General features: G+C 33.8%; 1 protein-coding gene across 2 annotated transcripts in view; it reads left to right on the forward strand.

The window, feature by feature from the left end:
- LOC132636732 (beta-amyrin synthase-like) overlaps positions 1-9680 on the forward strand; it is a 29400-nt gene extending 19720 nt beyond the window's left edge. The window contains exons 1-18 of one of the 2 annotated variants that reach the window (XM_060353737.1): positions 3311-3438; positions 3538-3723; positions 4623-4712; positions 4922-5119; positions 5373-5457; positions 5595-5761; positions 5939-6127; positions 6220-6333; positions 6430-6549; positions 6624-6746; positions 6840-6938; positions 7070-7126; positions 7282-7328; positions 7415-7558; positions 7638-7815; positions 8107-8187; positions 8288-8371; positions 8833-9680. In XM_060353737.1, the coding sequence (XP_060209720.1) occupies positions 4632-4712; positions 4922-5119; positions 5373-5457; positions 5595-5761; positions 5939-6127; positions 6220-6333; positions 6430-6549; positions 6624-6746; positions 6840-6938; positions 7070-7126; positions 7282-7328; positions 7415-7558; positions 7638-7815; positions 8107-8187; positions 8288-8371; positions 8833-8955 (1890 nt within the window). In that variant the 5' untranslated portion in view covers positions 3311-3438; positions 3538-3723; positions 4623-4631 and the 3' untranslated portion in view covers positions 8956-9680. Of the gene's footprint in view, positions 1-3310; positions 3439-3537; positions 3724-4622; positions 4713-4921; positions 5120-5372; positions 5458-5594; positions 5762-5938; positions 6128-6219; positions 6334-6429; positions 6550-6623; positions 6747-6839; positions 6939-7069; positions 7127-7281; positions 7329-7414; positions 7559-7637; positions 7816-8106; positions 8188-8287; positions 8372-8832 lie in introns of those variants that run through there. The other variant, XM_060353736.1, reaches the window with a different exon arrangement.
- The last annotated feature ends 2211 nt before the right edge of the window (positions 9681-11891 follow it).

An 11891-nucleotide genomic window follows, 5' to 3' on the forward strand; every position in this document is an offset into this window, starting at 1 on the left:
GGTAAACCCAAAATCATTAAAATAATTGCATGGCGATTGACAACATGAGCATGTTAAAGGCAAGAGAATTCAAACATTGTTCTTTATATAACTAGAAGGAATTTGTATAAAGAAACTAAAATTATAACCTTACGTAGTTACGTCCAATACTTTAACAAAGTATAAATGTTTCATTCTATTCGATTTTTTTTTTCCTTGTCTTAAAATTACTGTAAATCAAATAAGTATAGAACTTATTAACTCAACTTGTGGAATCACAAAGAACTATGGAAAAATAAAGATAGTGCCTTTTTTATATAGCAACAACAAATACAAAGTACTGGAACTCGTTTACAGCAAAATAATTTTGGTTTACCTCTTGTGGACTGAAATATAGAATTGAAGGAGGAAACGACAATGACTTAGCCGATTAGGTTAAGTTTTTCTGAAATAATCTTTTCTTATTTCTCTTCCACTTAAATATGTTTGGATTAATGGCTTCATTCTTTTAATAAACGGGCTTGTGACCTAAAGTCCACTATCTCTTTAGATATGGTAAATAATTTTTTTTTTATATGTATATATATAAAAGATACTTAAAATTATTTATAAAAATTAAAATTACATAAATATAATTATGAAAGTTGTATATATAATTTGTCGGTTCGGTTCTGTTTTTTCTCGATTTTTTTAATAAAACCAAAACCAAACCAAGTATCGTCGGTTTTTTAAAATTAAAAACCAAACCAAACCAAAGCAAAAAAAAAATCGGTTTATTTAATCGGTTTTTAACCAAACCGTGAACACCCCTAATTAGATCCATGCTTTCCATTTTCTTGCCTATTTTTAGGGATAGTTCTAAAATTTTGGAAGCTAATTAAATAAGTCACTCAAATTAGCTATTTAATAGGGAGATGATTCCAACTTTAACTGTTAAACTCTTTTTATTCACTTAATTACTATGCAACTAATTAAAACTTAATAGTATTCAATTAATCATTATATATACCTAACATTTTTTTAGAGGTATTCTATTTACTAATGTATTACACTATACATGGTATAATTTAATTATATTATATTATATTGAGGTATAATATATATATATATATATATATAATTCGTATAATTCATTTTTAGAGGCACACTGATATACTTTTTCATAGTATAATTTAACATAGATTATAATGGTATAATGTTATATATACCTGGTATAATATTATTTTTTAGAAATACTATGTATATTGATTTAACCTTTTGTGACCTTTTGATTGGAAAATATTTTTTAGTTGAAAAAACACCATGTATATTTGTGATTGAGATATTATCAAAAACTCCAAAAACGACTTGTATATCTTGTTTGGATATTTATGACTTTGTGTATGTCTTGTATATGTTATTTGTATATTTGTTATATCTTGTATATGTTGATTGTATATTCGTGTATATCTTGTATATGTTGTTGGAATGAAGATTCCCAACGGCTATTTAAGCAAGAATAGTTGTTGGGCAAATGGGCAAACACCAAAAATGACTTTTTTTTTTAATTTTTAATTCATTTAATTATAAGTGGCAAATATTATAAAAAGTTGACAGTGTGATGCAAGACTACATCGATAATTTAAAATAAAATTTCAACCTTAAATTGATAACACTGCAAATTCTAAACATACAAACTTGAACGACTTACATTGCAAAATCAAATCAAAACAAACAAACTAATATTGCAAAATGAAAACATACTAACTTGAAATTTGAAACTTGAGTATTGAAACTTGAAAGCTCAAAATTCAAATTCTAACAAAGAGTTACATATGCATTTGGGTGTTTCTAACCCAAGTGAAGGACCAAAGTATCGATCGGTGCATATCCCGGTCCGAACCTATGCTTCATAGTTTGTAGACAAATTTCTACATTGAATTGTATCTTCTTCTAATTTATCATAATACCTCCACACTGATGCACTCCTTGAGCTAGAGGAGGAGGATGATTTTCATTATCCATTAAATTTAAATTTTGAAATTTGAACCTGAAAGTTGGAAGAGAGAGAGATTTAGATGAGTAGGAAATTTAGGGATAGAGGAGAGTAGGGAATTGTGAGATAATATGAAGAAGAATGAAAATAGAGCCAAAGAATAATTTAAGGAGCTTGATGGTTAAAATAAAATTGGCAACAACTAGATTTTAAAATATCAAACTTAAAAAATTTTAGTATTAGAATTTTTTAAAAAATAATTAAAACCTGGCCGGCCCCTTAACTAAAACCCGGCCCGGCTCACTTAGCCCACTAAGTACCCCTACCCGGGTAGGGGCTGGGCCGGACACCCTTTTCCCTCCTCAAACCCGGCCCATTCACCTATGGCCCGACCCTGTCCGGAACCGGCCCCATGTGACCTGAATTTACATGGCCCGACCCAGCCCGGCCTGACCCAATTGACAGGTCTAAAATTTAGAGGAAGACCCTAACAAACTTTGTGAATTAACAATAATAATATAGAAGAAAAAAGATGATTAAAATAAAGATAGATCAACGACTTTTGTAAATTAATGGGTAAATTCACTAATTTAAAAAAAAGAAAGGCTGACAAATTAAATTAAAGGTACAAGACAAGGGTAAGCACCAGAGAGAAAAGTTATACTGTTCCACATCATCGAATGTTTTGACGTCAAGTCACTATTTAATCAATTGAATTGGAAGGGTCAGTTGATTTTATGGTCTAATATAGTTTTTAAAGTTTTATATCAATATTTTCAACTTTCTTTTTGTTTATACACGTCAGAGACCTGAAAATAAAACACAAAAATCTTTGTAAAGTTATTTTTTTCTATCCAAATGTAAAAAAAAAATACATTGAACCATTTTCTCATCAGAACATGATAATTTAGGTTTACAACAATTGTATTTATTGACAAAAGTTTATTCGCACCTAATATTTTTACATTATAATAATAAATGCAAGATGTATGTTAAACGACATCTATTATCACTTTAAATTTTAACCGTTAAATTTAAATTGTATGGCTGTTGGCAGTGACACATAAATGAATAACATTTCAATTTCTTTAACTAGGAAAGTTCTCATATTAAATCAAATATCTTTCTTAAGAATGTTGAGTTTTGATGTAATTATTTTAGGGAAATCTGTGCTTTTAATCCATCAAATATCGCTAAATTTCTAATTTTGATCCTTGTGATATTTGACTAAGTATATTTAACCTTTAACTAATTGAAATCTGTAATTTTTATCCGGCCGCCGAATTATTAACCGTCGCGTCATTTAATTATTTATTTGTTGTGTAAAGCTTGTATACAACTATTGGTACTATAGTTCTAAAACGTCTAAATATGATACATTTCTTATATAAAAAGGTTAATATAATTAATCATATATTAGGAGGATCAAAATTATAGATGATTGAGGGACCTGAAGTACTATTATATGCTAGTAATATATTAAGGTATCAATCTAAATTCTCTGTGTTTTGAGTACTCTTTCTTATCTGATCTATATTCTTGTTAAACAATTCTTTCTTTTAAACATATATATCAATTTACAGTTTCTTGGAGAGAAGAATTTCAAGCAGAGAATTCCAGCTGTTAAAGTAGAAGAAGGTGAAGAAATAACCCATGAAGTTGCAACAATTGCATTAAGTAGAGCTGTTCATTTTTATTCAGCCTTACAGGCTAGTGATGGCCATTGGCCTGCTGAAAATGCTGGCCCTTTGTTCTTTCTTCCACCTCTGGTAAGTTTATTTTTTACTTTTTTGATTATATACTCTCCCGTCCTAATTTAATTTAAGTGTCTTATTTTTTCTTTTTAGTATGTCCAAAAAGAGTGGCTCTTTTCATATTTCGTAAATCACAATTCAAACATCCTTCTTGCCAAGTATAAATCCTACACATCTTTAATTCAAGACCACAAGATTCAAGAGTATCCATTTATTTCTTAAACTCTTTGCCTAGTCAAACTAAAATACTTAAATTGGACGGAGTGTGTAATTACAAATAAACCTATATGATAATGTTTAAGTGTTGTGTGTTGATAATGTAAAAAGTATTTACATAATCAGTACTTATGAGGTAATTACAGTTGAATATCTATGATAAGCATTATTGGTAGGTATTAAAAATTGGTAACAACCCTGTTATTTTGGAAAAAAGAAAAAAAACACTGCTATCAAGTTAATTTACTGTAAAAAGTCTTTGTAGTATCAGTGTATATAACTTGGATCCATATGACAAACATCAGTAATTGTTAACCTTGTAAAAATGGTAACAAGAGGTTGATTAAGGCTTTTAACTTGATAGGTTCGACTTTTTTAACTTGATGGGTTCGACTTTTAAGCTTTTTAGCACCAAACACATTATATAGTTGTACTTCTAAAATTATAGGTTTAGATCTAATAGTTGTCAGAATTCTTATGAGTTTCCTCATAAAATCTATACTCCGTGTCGAAAATATTGAGTTCGGATGAATCTGGTGTGAAACACTAGATCCCCCCTGATAGTAACTATCACTAGTTGATGTATTTGTGCATATAAGTTAAATGCTTGCAATTTTTAGTTCCCTTTTCTTTCCATAATTGAAGCTTAGATATGCTGAAGCTAATTCTTTGCCCTTTTTCTTGGGACCAAAATTCAGGTTATATGTATGTATATCACTGGCCATCTTAGTACTGTTCTCCCAGCTGAACATCGTAAGGAAATTCTTCGGTATATATACTGTCACCAGGTACATGACTTAATGTCAAAATGAGTATGCTATTCTATCAAAATTTTCTGCAGATTCCTAAAGAATTTAACTTATATACAATGACCATGGGTATAAGTTAAGTTTTTAACCGGTTATATCAAGATATTGTTGCATCATTATGTTATGAAATTAAGATATTATAGACAATGTACAATGCATAGAAGTTAACTCATTTGACGACGTTTCAGAATGAAGATGGTGGATGGGGTTTGCACATAGAAGGTCATAGTACTATGTTCTGTACAGCTCTGAGTTACATATGCATGAGGATCCTCGGAGAAGGACCAGATGGTGGTGAAAATAATTCCTGTGCAAGAGCAAGAAAATGGATTCTTGATCATGGTAGTGTCACTGCAATTCCTTCTTGGGGAAAAACATGGCTTTCGGTATGCTTAATTACCCTTACAACTTTTTTGTGTGTCATAGATTTAGATTCAACGTATGTACAATGATATCGTACATAATTTTTACAATATTATTGTATTTAACCTGTTGTAGCATGTAAATTGCCTTATTTTTTAGATTACTAGTCCTAGTTGTTATGGATGGCCACCTTTAGTTGTCTTTAGGTGGCTCTCGGTATGCTTAATTACCGATACCCTGTTTTTTTCCTGAGAAATATTCCCTTATTTTACTCAGATTCTTGGAGTTTTTGAGTGGTTTGGAACCAACCCAATGCCACCTGAGTTTTGGATTCTTCCATCTTTTCTTCCCATGCATCCAGGTTGGTCAATATTGTTTAACTTCCTCATGCACTACTCAACATCATAAAATTTTAGTTCATGGTGTATAGATAGTAATTTTCAGGATTTGCTTTGCAACATTTCGATTGACCAAGTATTTTGACTTAATTAAATGCAGCAAAAATGTGGTGTTACTGTCGAACGGTTTACATGCCAATGTCTTATCTCTATGGGAAGAGATTTGTTGGTCCAATTACACCTCTCATTTTGCAATTGAGGGAAGAGTTATATGATCAACCATACGATGAAATTAACTGGAAAAAAGTGCGCCATGTATGTGCAAAGGTAAGACTATCAGTGGTCGTTTGACTATAAAGATCAGAATAATTGTCCTAACATAAAATTTGGTATTACTTGTCCCTGTATAACTTTGTCTACGGACCAAATGAGTCATTGGTCTTCAGTTAGTATAGATATCATACCTTTTCTTACAAATGCTCAAACACAAACTTATTGATGCAGGAGGATATCTATTACCCTCATCCATTGGTTCAAGATTTGATGTGGGACAGTCTCTACATATGTGCTGAGCCTCTATTGACTCGTTGGCCTTTCAACAAGCTGAGAAATAAAGCTCTTGAAGTTACCATGAAACACATACACTATGAAGACGAGAATAGCCGGTACATCACCATGGGATGTGTCGAAAAAGTATGGCAACAAAGAATTAACTTGAATGACCTGCATTTTCTTAATGACTTCAATTGTTAGAGACTGGTGTAACTAGCACTTGGATGGTGTAGGTATTATGCATGCTTGCTTGTTGGGTTGAGGATCCGAATGGCGATTATTTCAAAAAACATCTTGCTAGGATCCCAGATTATTTATGGGTAGCAGAAGATGGAATGAAAATGCAGGTTTGTAGATCTCAAATATACTATTTCACAAACCAGAATGAGTTAGGATAAGATCTAATGTTACTGAATAGGCGAATATTTGTCGTTAAATTGCAGAGTTTCGGTAGTCAAGAATGGGATACTGGTTTTGCTATTCAAGCACTATTGGCCAGTGAGATGAATGATGAAATAGCAGATACTCTTAAAAAAAGACATGACTTTATAAAACAATCTCAGGTTTGGATGTTTAAATCATGAGCATTTGTTTTTCTTTTTAACTAAGCCTTATTAATATAAGTGACTTCTTGCAGGTGAAGGACAATCCTTCTGGTGATTTTAAAGGGATGTATCGGCATATCTCAAAAGGATCATGGACTTTTTCAGATCAAGATCATGGATGGCAAGTCTCTGATTGCACCGCCGAAGGATTAAAGGTATCTAAAATTTCAACTTCTTGTAATTGCAGAAAAATGGTAAGATAATTCTAGAAAGTTTGCCTGATTGCTTCTTGACCTTTTTCTCTCTAGTGCTGCCTTCTCTTCTCTACGATGCCTCCTGAATTAGTCGGCAAAGCAATGGAGCCAAGGCGACTGTATGATTCGGTGAATGTCATTCTTTCATTACAGGTAAACACTGAAAGATGTGGTCCTCAAATCATTAATCGTTTAATCTGAAGTTTTTTTCTGCTTTAAGAAAAATTCCAAGAGAAAACTTTATCTTACAGTAATAATAATATCCATTTAAAATAAAATCACAGAGCAAAAATGGGGGTTTAGCAGCATGGGAGCCTGCAGGGGCCTCAGAATATTTGGAGGTAGCTTTTTCTGCTAAGTAAAATAATCGTTTCAGTTTGAGATTCACGACATAGGGACTTTTATCTCTGCGCTTTAATTCAAGGTTATTAAACTTGTTTTATAGTCTTCCACAACCTAAACAATTAAGTCTCTCGTTCTGTTTTATCATTGACAGTTGCTCAATCCGACTGAAATTTTGGCGGACGTTGTTATCGAGCACGAGTAATATTTGTTTCTCTAGTTCCTGTTTTCCCCTTTTACCGTTAGTATCCATTTTATAGCTTGACACTGATTTAATCTCAATACAGGTATGTCGAGTGCACTGCCTCATCAATTCAAGCACTCGTTCTGTTTAAGAAGCTATACCCTGGACACCGAACCGAGGAGATCAACAGTTTCATTGATAATGCTGTTAAATATCTTGAAGATGTACAAATGCCTGATGGTTCATGGTATATTATAGTTCTTGTGAGCCCTACAACTTACAACATATAGTTCGATAACATATGACACGAGTAATCATGTCAACAGGTACGGTAAGTGGGGTGTGTGCTTTACATATGGTTCCTGGTTTGCTCTTGGAGGGCTTGCTGCAGCCAGCAAGAGTTACAGCAACTGCGCATCTGTTCGTAGAGGTGTTGATTTTTTGCTAAGAACGCAAAGGTCCGATGGTGGTTGGGGAGAAAGCTACCGTTCTTGCCCAGACAAGGTAACGCAAAAGCAAAAAAGTTGCATCAAACAAAAATAACCACAACTACGTCTTATTTTGTACATAGTTCGGGTCGTTTGTATGAATTCTCAATATTTATCCCGCTCCATTATATTGGAACCTTTCCATTCCAATACTCAAAAAATTTAAGACAAGTTTCTAATACTAGATATTTTGTACGTTCTCTTATTAACATGTATTTTGCCCTTTAAAGAAGAGGATGGAACTTGGAAGATAAAGGTAACTGTGGAAAAGATCAATCTGACTTAGCTTTGTATTTTATCAAAACAGGTATATAGAGAACTTGAAACAAAAGACTCAAATCTTGTACAAACTGCATGGGCATTGATGGGATTGATTCACTCTGGCCAGGTGAATTCTTAGTTAGTAGTAGCAAATGCTTAATTTATTCACCATCATAGTAAAAAATTTCTTGTTCAAGATTTATTTACCAACTTTCTCATTTGGACAGGTTGATAGAGATCCGAGGCCCCTTCACCGAGCAGCAAAGTTGTTGATTAATTCTCAGACGGAAGATGGTGACTTCCCACAGCAGGTAATCTGAAAATTAAAAGCTAAAGAAAGGAAAAAAAAAAAAGGGGTTCTTCGACTGTTAAAAGATCAAGCTGTTAAGTATTGGAGTGAAATGTGTTCAAATTAAACAAAAACGGATATAGATGATTCATATAGTCGATCCGAGTTAGTCCAGGATTGGGTCAAATTTTGCTTGATTGACTGTCACGGAAACAAGTTTTTCAAACTAGAAAAACAATCTGTAAAGGAATGGACATTATAAAAGAAACAGGCTCTTTCAAACAACATATCACATGTTCGTGTCCTGCCACAGATAAAGCCTGGTGTTTAAGTGGAGAAAGGTAGAGGGGTGGGCCATTATCCACTGGGTTTCGAATGTGCGGCGCTGGCCCTCAGGAATTTCTCGATTGGTTGTAAAAAACACTAGTCTCATCAAAAGATTGCTACTATCTGACTTGTGTTCCACTTCATATGTATGTGCAGGAAATAACTGGAGCTTTCCTGAAGAATTGCATGTTACACTATGCAGCATACAGAAATATATATCCATTGTGGGGTTTGGCAGAATACCGCAAAAATGTCTTATTACCATTACAAAACAACTAAATATATGTGAATGCAGCCTTGTTCAAAGAGAGATATGAAAGGAATCTGCCCGATAGAATGCAATTTGGCCCTTATTTTTCCCCCGAAATAATGTATTTTAATTTTTTGCTGTGTTAATGTAAGTGATGTAACAGAGTCAAAAAGCATAGCCTGAGCTATTGTTATTATTTTGTATGCATAATTTGCGAATAAAGAAAATTACCCAAGAAAATGCCTTGCTCTTGTTTCACCTCCCCCTCCCTCTATTTATTTTTTATTTTTTATGCATTATTCATGAACAAGGTGGTCTGGGTGAAATTCAAGATTTTACCGTCTTGCATATCAGTCGACTTTGTAACATTTTGAAGGAATTCTGTAGTAACGTAGTGTGAGGTACACTAAGCGTTGTGGTGGGATAAATATGGTCACTCTGCTCTTAACCAGAGGTCTCAAACTAGAGCCGTGGATATAGAAAAATCATATAGGTAGCGTTTCACCCTTTAATGGACGGCCTTACATGACGCCAATCCAGATTAGTCGAGCTTCAATGCAGGTACCGGACATTGGGGAGGGAAACTTTTTTTTTCTCTTTTTATTTTTTTGCCGCCCCCCACCCCCAGTTTTCACAAAAAGAACGTATAGTGAGGCATAAATTCCATGTGGGTAGTGATTACACTATCAAAACCTTACTCGTTTTCTGCAATTTTTTCAACAATTAATTAAGGCACGCTTTTCTTGCAATTTTATTATCTAATTAAGCTGATATCCTTTTTTTGTCATCATTTGGGGTGGGGTGGGTGGGTGGGGAGAACGACCTAAAAACACGCGTGGTGGCTTCAGTCTGTAAGGTTTGTACCTTGTGTTCCAACTCTGCAATGTATCTCATCTTTTGCTCTTTCGAACGAGCAGCAGACTGACGGCTTGCCAAAATCCTTAAACAACAACAACCAAATCCGTGCATCATGACTTTGTAGTGAACACTACCTTTTGGCACTTTTCGGATCTGCTAAGGCTATCTCTGCAAGTTACAAAAGCGAAAACGTCGGTTACATAGATTTATATATCGAATCGACATTTAACCAGCTAAAGGAAAATCATCACGAGATCATCAAGTAGTGCCAAAAGCTTCTCTGTTATTATCTGAAACAGAGAGGCTGATGATATTAATTGGCACCAATTGTGGATTTAGAGTTACGGGTTCATCTGAATTCAATACTTTCGAAGCGAACATAAATTTATTAAAACTGCAACAAAGGGTAGATTTGAACCCAAAATTTATTAAATTGCAACAAATGGTAGGTCTGAACCTTAAAGTTTGAACACGTACAGTTTAAATCTTGAATCCGCCTCTGAATTTGGCCGTTGAAGAACTTGATGATACCTAAGGATCTTTACTAAAGTTAATTTACAAATGATAAGCTCCAGTAACTTGTTAGAGATTTACATAAAAGAACCATTCTTCATTGTCCTTGATCATTAGCAACGTCTGCAAAAACTAAAAAACACTACTAAAAGCTTCTTACTCAGTTAGTAACAAAAATTATGCTCTTTAAGGCCTAACATGCCATGTTTTCACTATGCTCTGGAACAGTGTTGTCAAAGGCAAAAAGCTTTAGAAAGCACGCTAGGTCTATTAGGGCTTGAAGCACCACTTTTTTCAAAGAGGGGAAGACGACTTACGCACATTTTCTTTGATGGTCATAGGCGAATTGAAAACTAAGCAATGAGTATTCTAAAGATTTCCCAGGGGAAAAATAGACATGTCTCCTACATTACACAGAACGTGTAGAAGTACCAATGTAATTTCATAGAGACATTTGGTTAGAATACTACATGAAGAATGTAAGCCAGGCTTTAGTAAAAAAAAAAAAGTGCAACGAAAAAAAGTAAAAATACATATTTAATGCAAGAAAAAAGTAACAAATTCATTTATAATGTTTTCCTTAACGGTTAATGTATCTCTTTTCTTGATTATATGTATTGTTTAGTATCGCTTTGTTGATAGAAATCATGGGAGATTTGGCACAACCCCTAGTGCATTGCCTACACTGAACCGTAGCTTAAGCGAGGTCGTCCCTGAGCTTTTTTGAACTTCAGGGGTTAAGCGTGTCTTAAATGAGCCTTTGACAACACAACTCCAGAAACATTGGGAACGAAAGCAAAATGTAAAGAATTAAGTACGATGCACAGACAGTATAAAAGATTTTCACGTTGTCAGTGTATATAACTTAAATCTAAAATACGAACAAGATTCAAAAGGATTTCCACCTATTAGCCAAGATCGTGGTGATCTCTGTTGAGTGAAACAAGGCTCCCAGAAAAAGAAAATCTTGTTGATGATCTGCAGCAATAAGACTTGCCATATTCGCTGTGGCATAGAACCAGATCATCTTCAAGAAGTGTCAACAATGCTCCTAGTGATTGGTTTACAATGCTCCCTTCTGTTAGATAAAATCAAGCCATCTTGATCATATAGTCACTTTTCCAAGTGAATAAACAGAATACTGGACTCCATAAGGAATGACATATATATAGTGGCGGAGCCAGGATTGTCACTAAAGGGATTCAAAATATAAAGAAGTAAATAGACAAAGAAGCAAAGGGGATTCAACATCTACTATATTTACATAATAATATTTTTAACCTTGTATATTCAGTGTAATTTTCACCAAAAGGGATCGGAAGATACGTACCTACAATCAAACTTAGTAATCACTTCTTTCTCCAGATCAATAATTAAAGCACCATCACCAAATCTACCCCAGAATGTACTACTCCTATACGTCGGAAATGTCCAGACAGAGCGACTGATACTCACATCTCTCTCACTTCCAGTGACTTCATCACTACTCAAGCACGAGTTCCTAACTCTTTTCCAGGTATTGCAATTGAGCGAGTAAATTTCAGTCCGGTAATCAGGTTTTCTCTCATGTTGAAGTACCCTCACTACTTTGCAA

The sequence above is a fragment of the Lycium barbarum genome, chromosome 4, assembly GCF_019175385.1.
Source record: "Lycium barbarum isolate Lr01 chromosome 4, ASM1917538v2, whole genome shotgun sequence".
NCBI lineage: Eukaryota > Viridiplantae > Streptophyta > Magnoliopsida > Solanales > Solanaceae > Lycium > Lycium barbarum.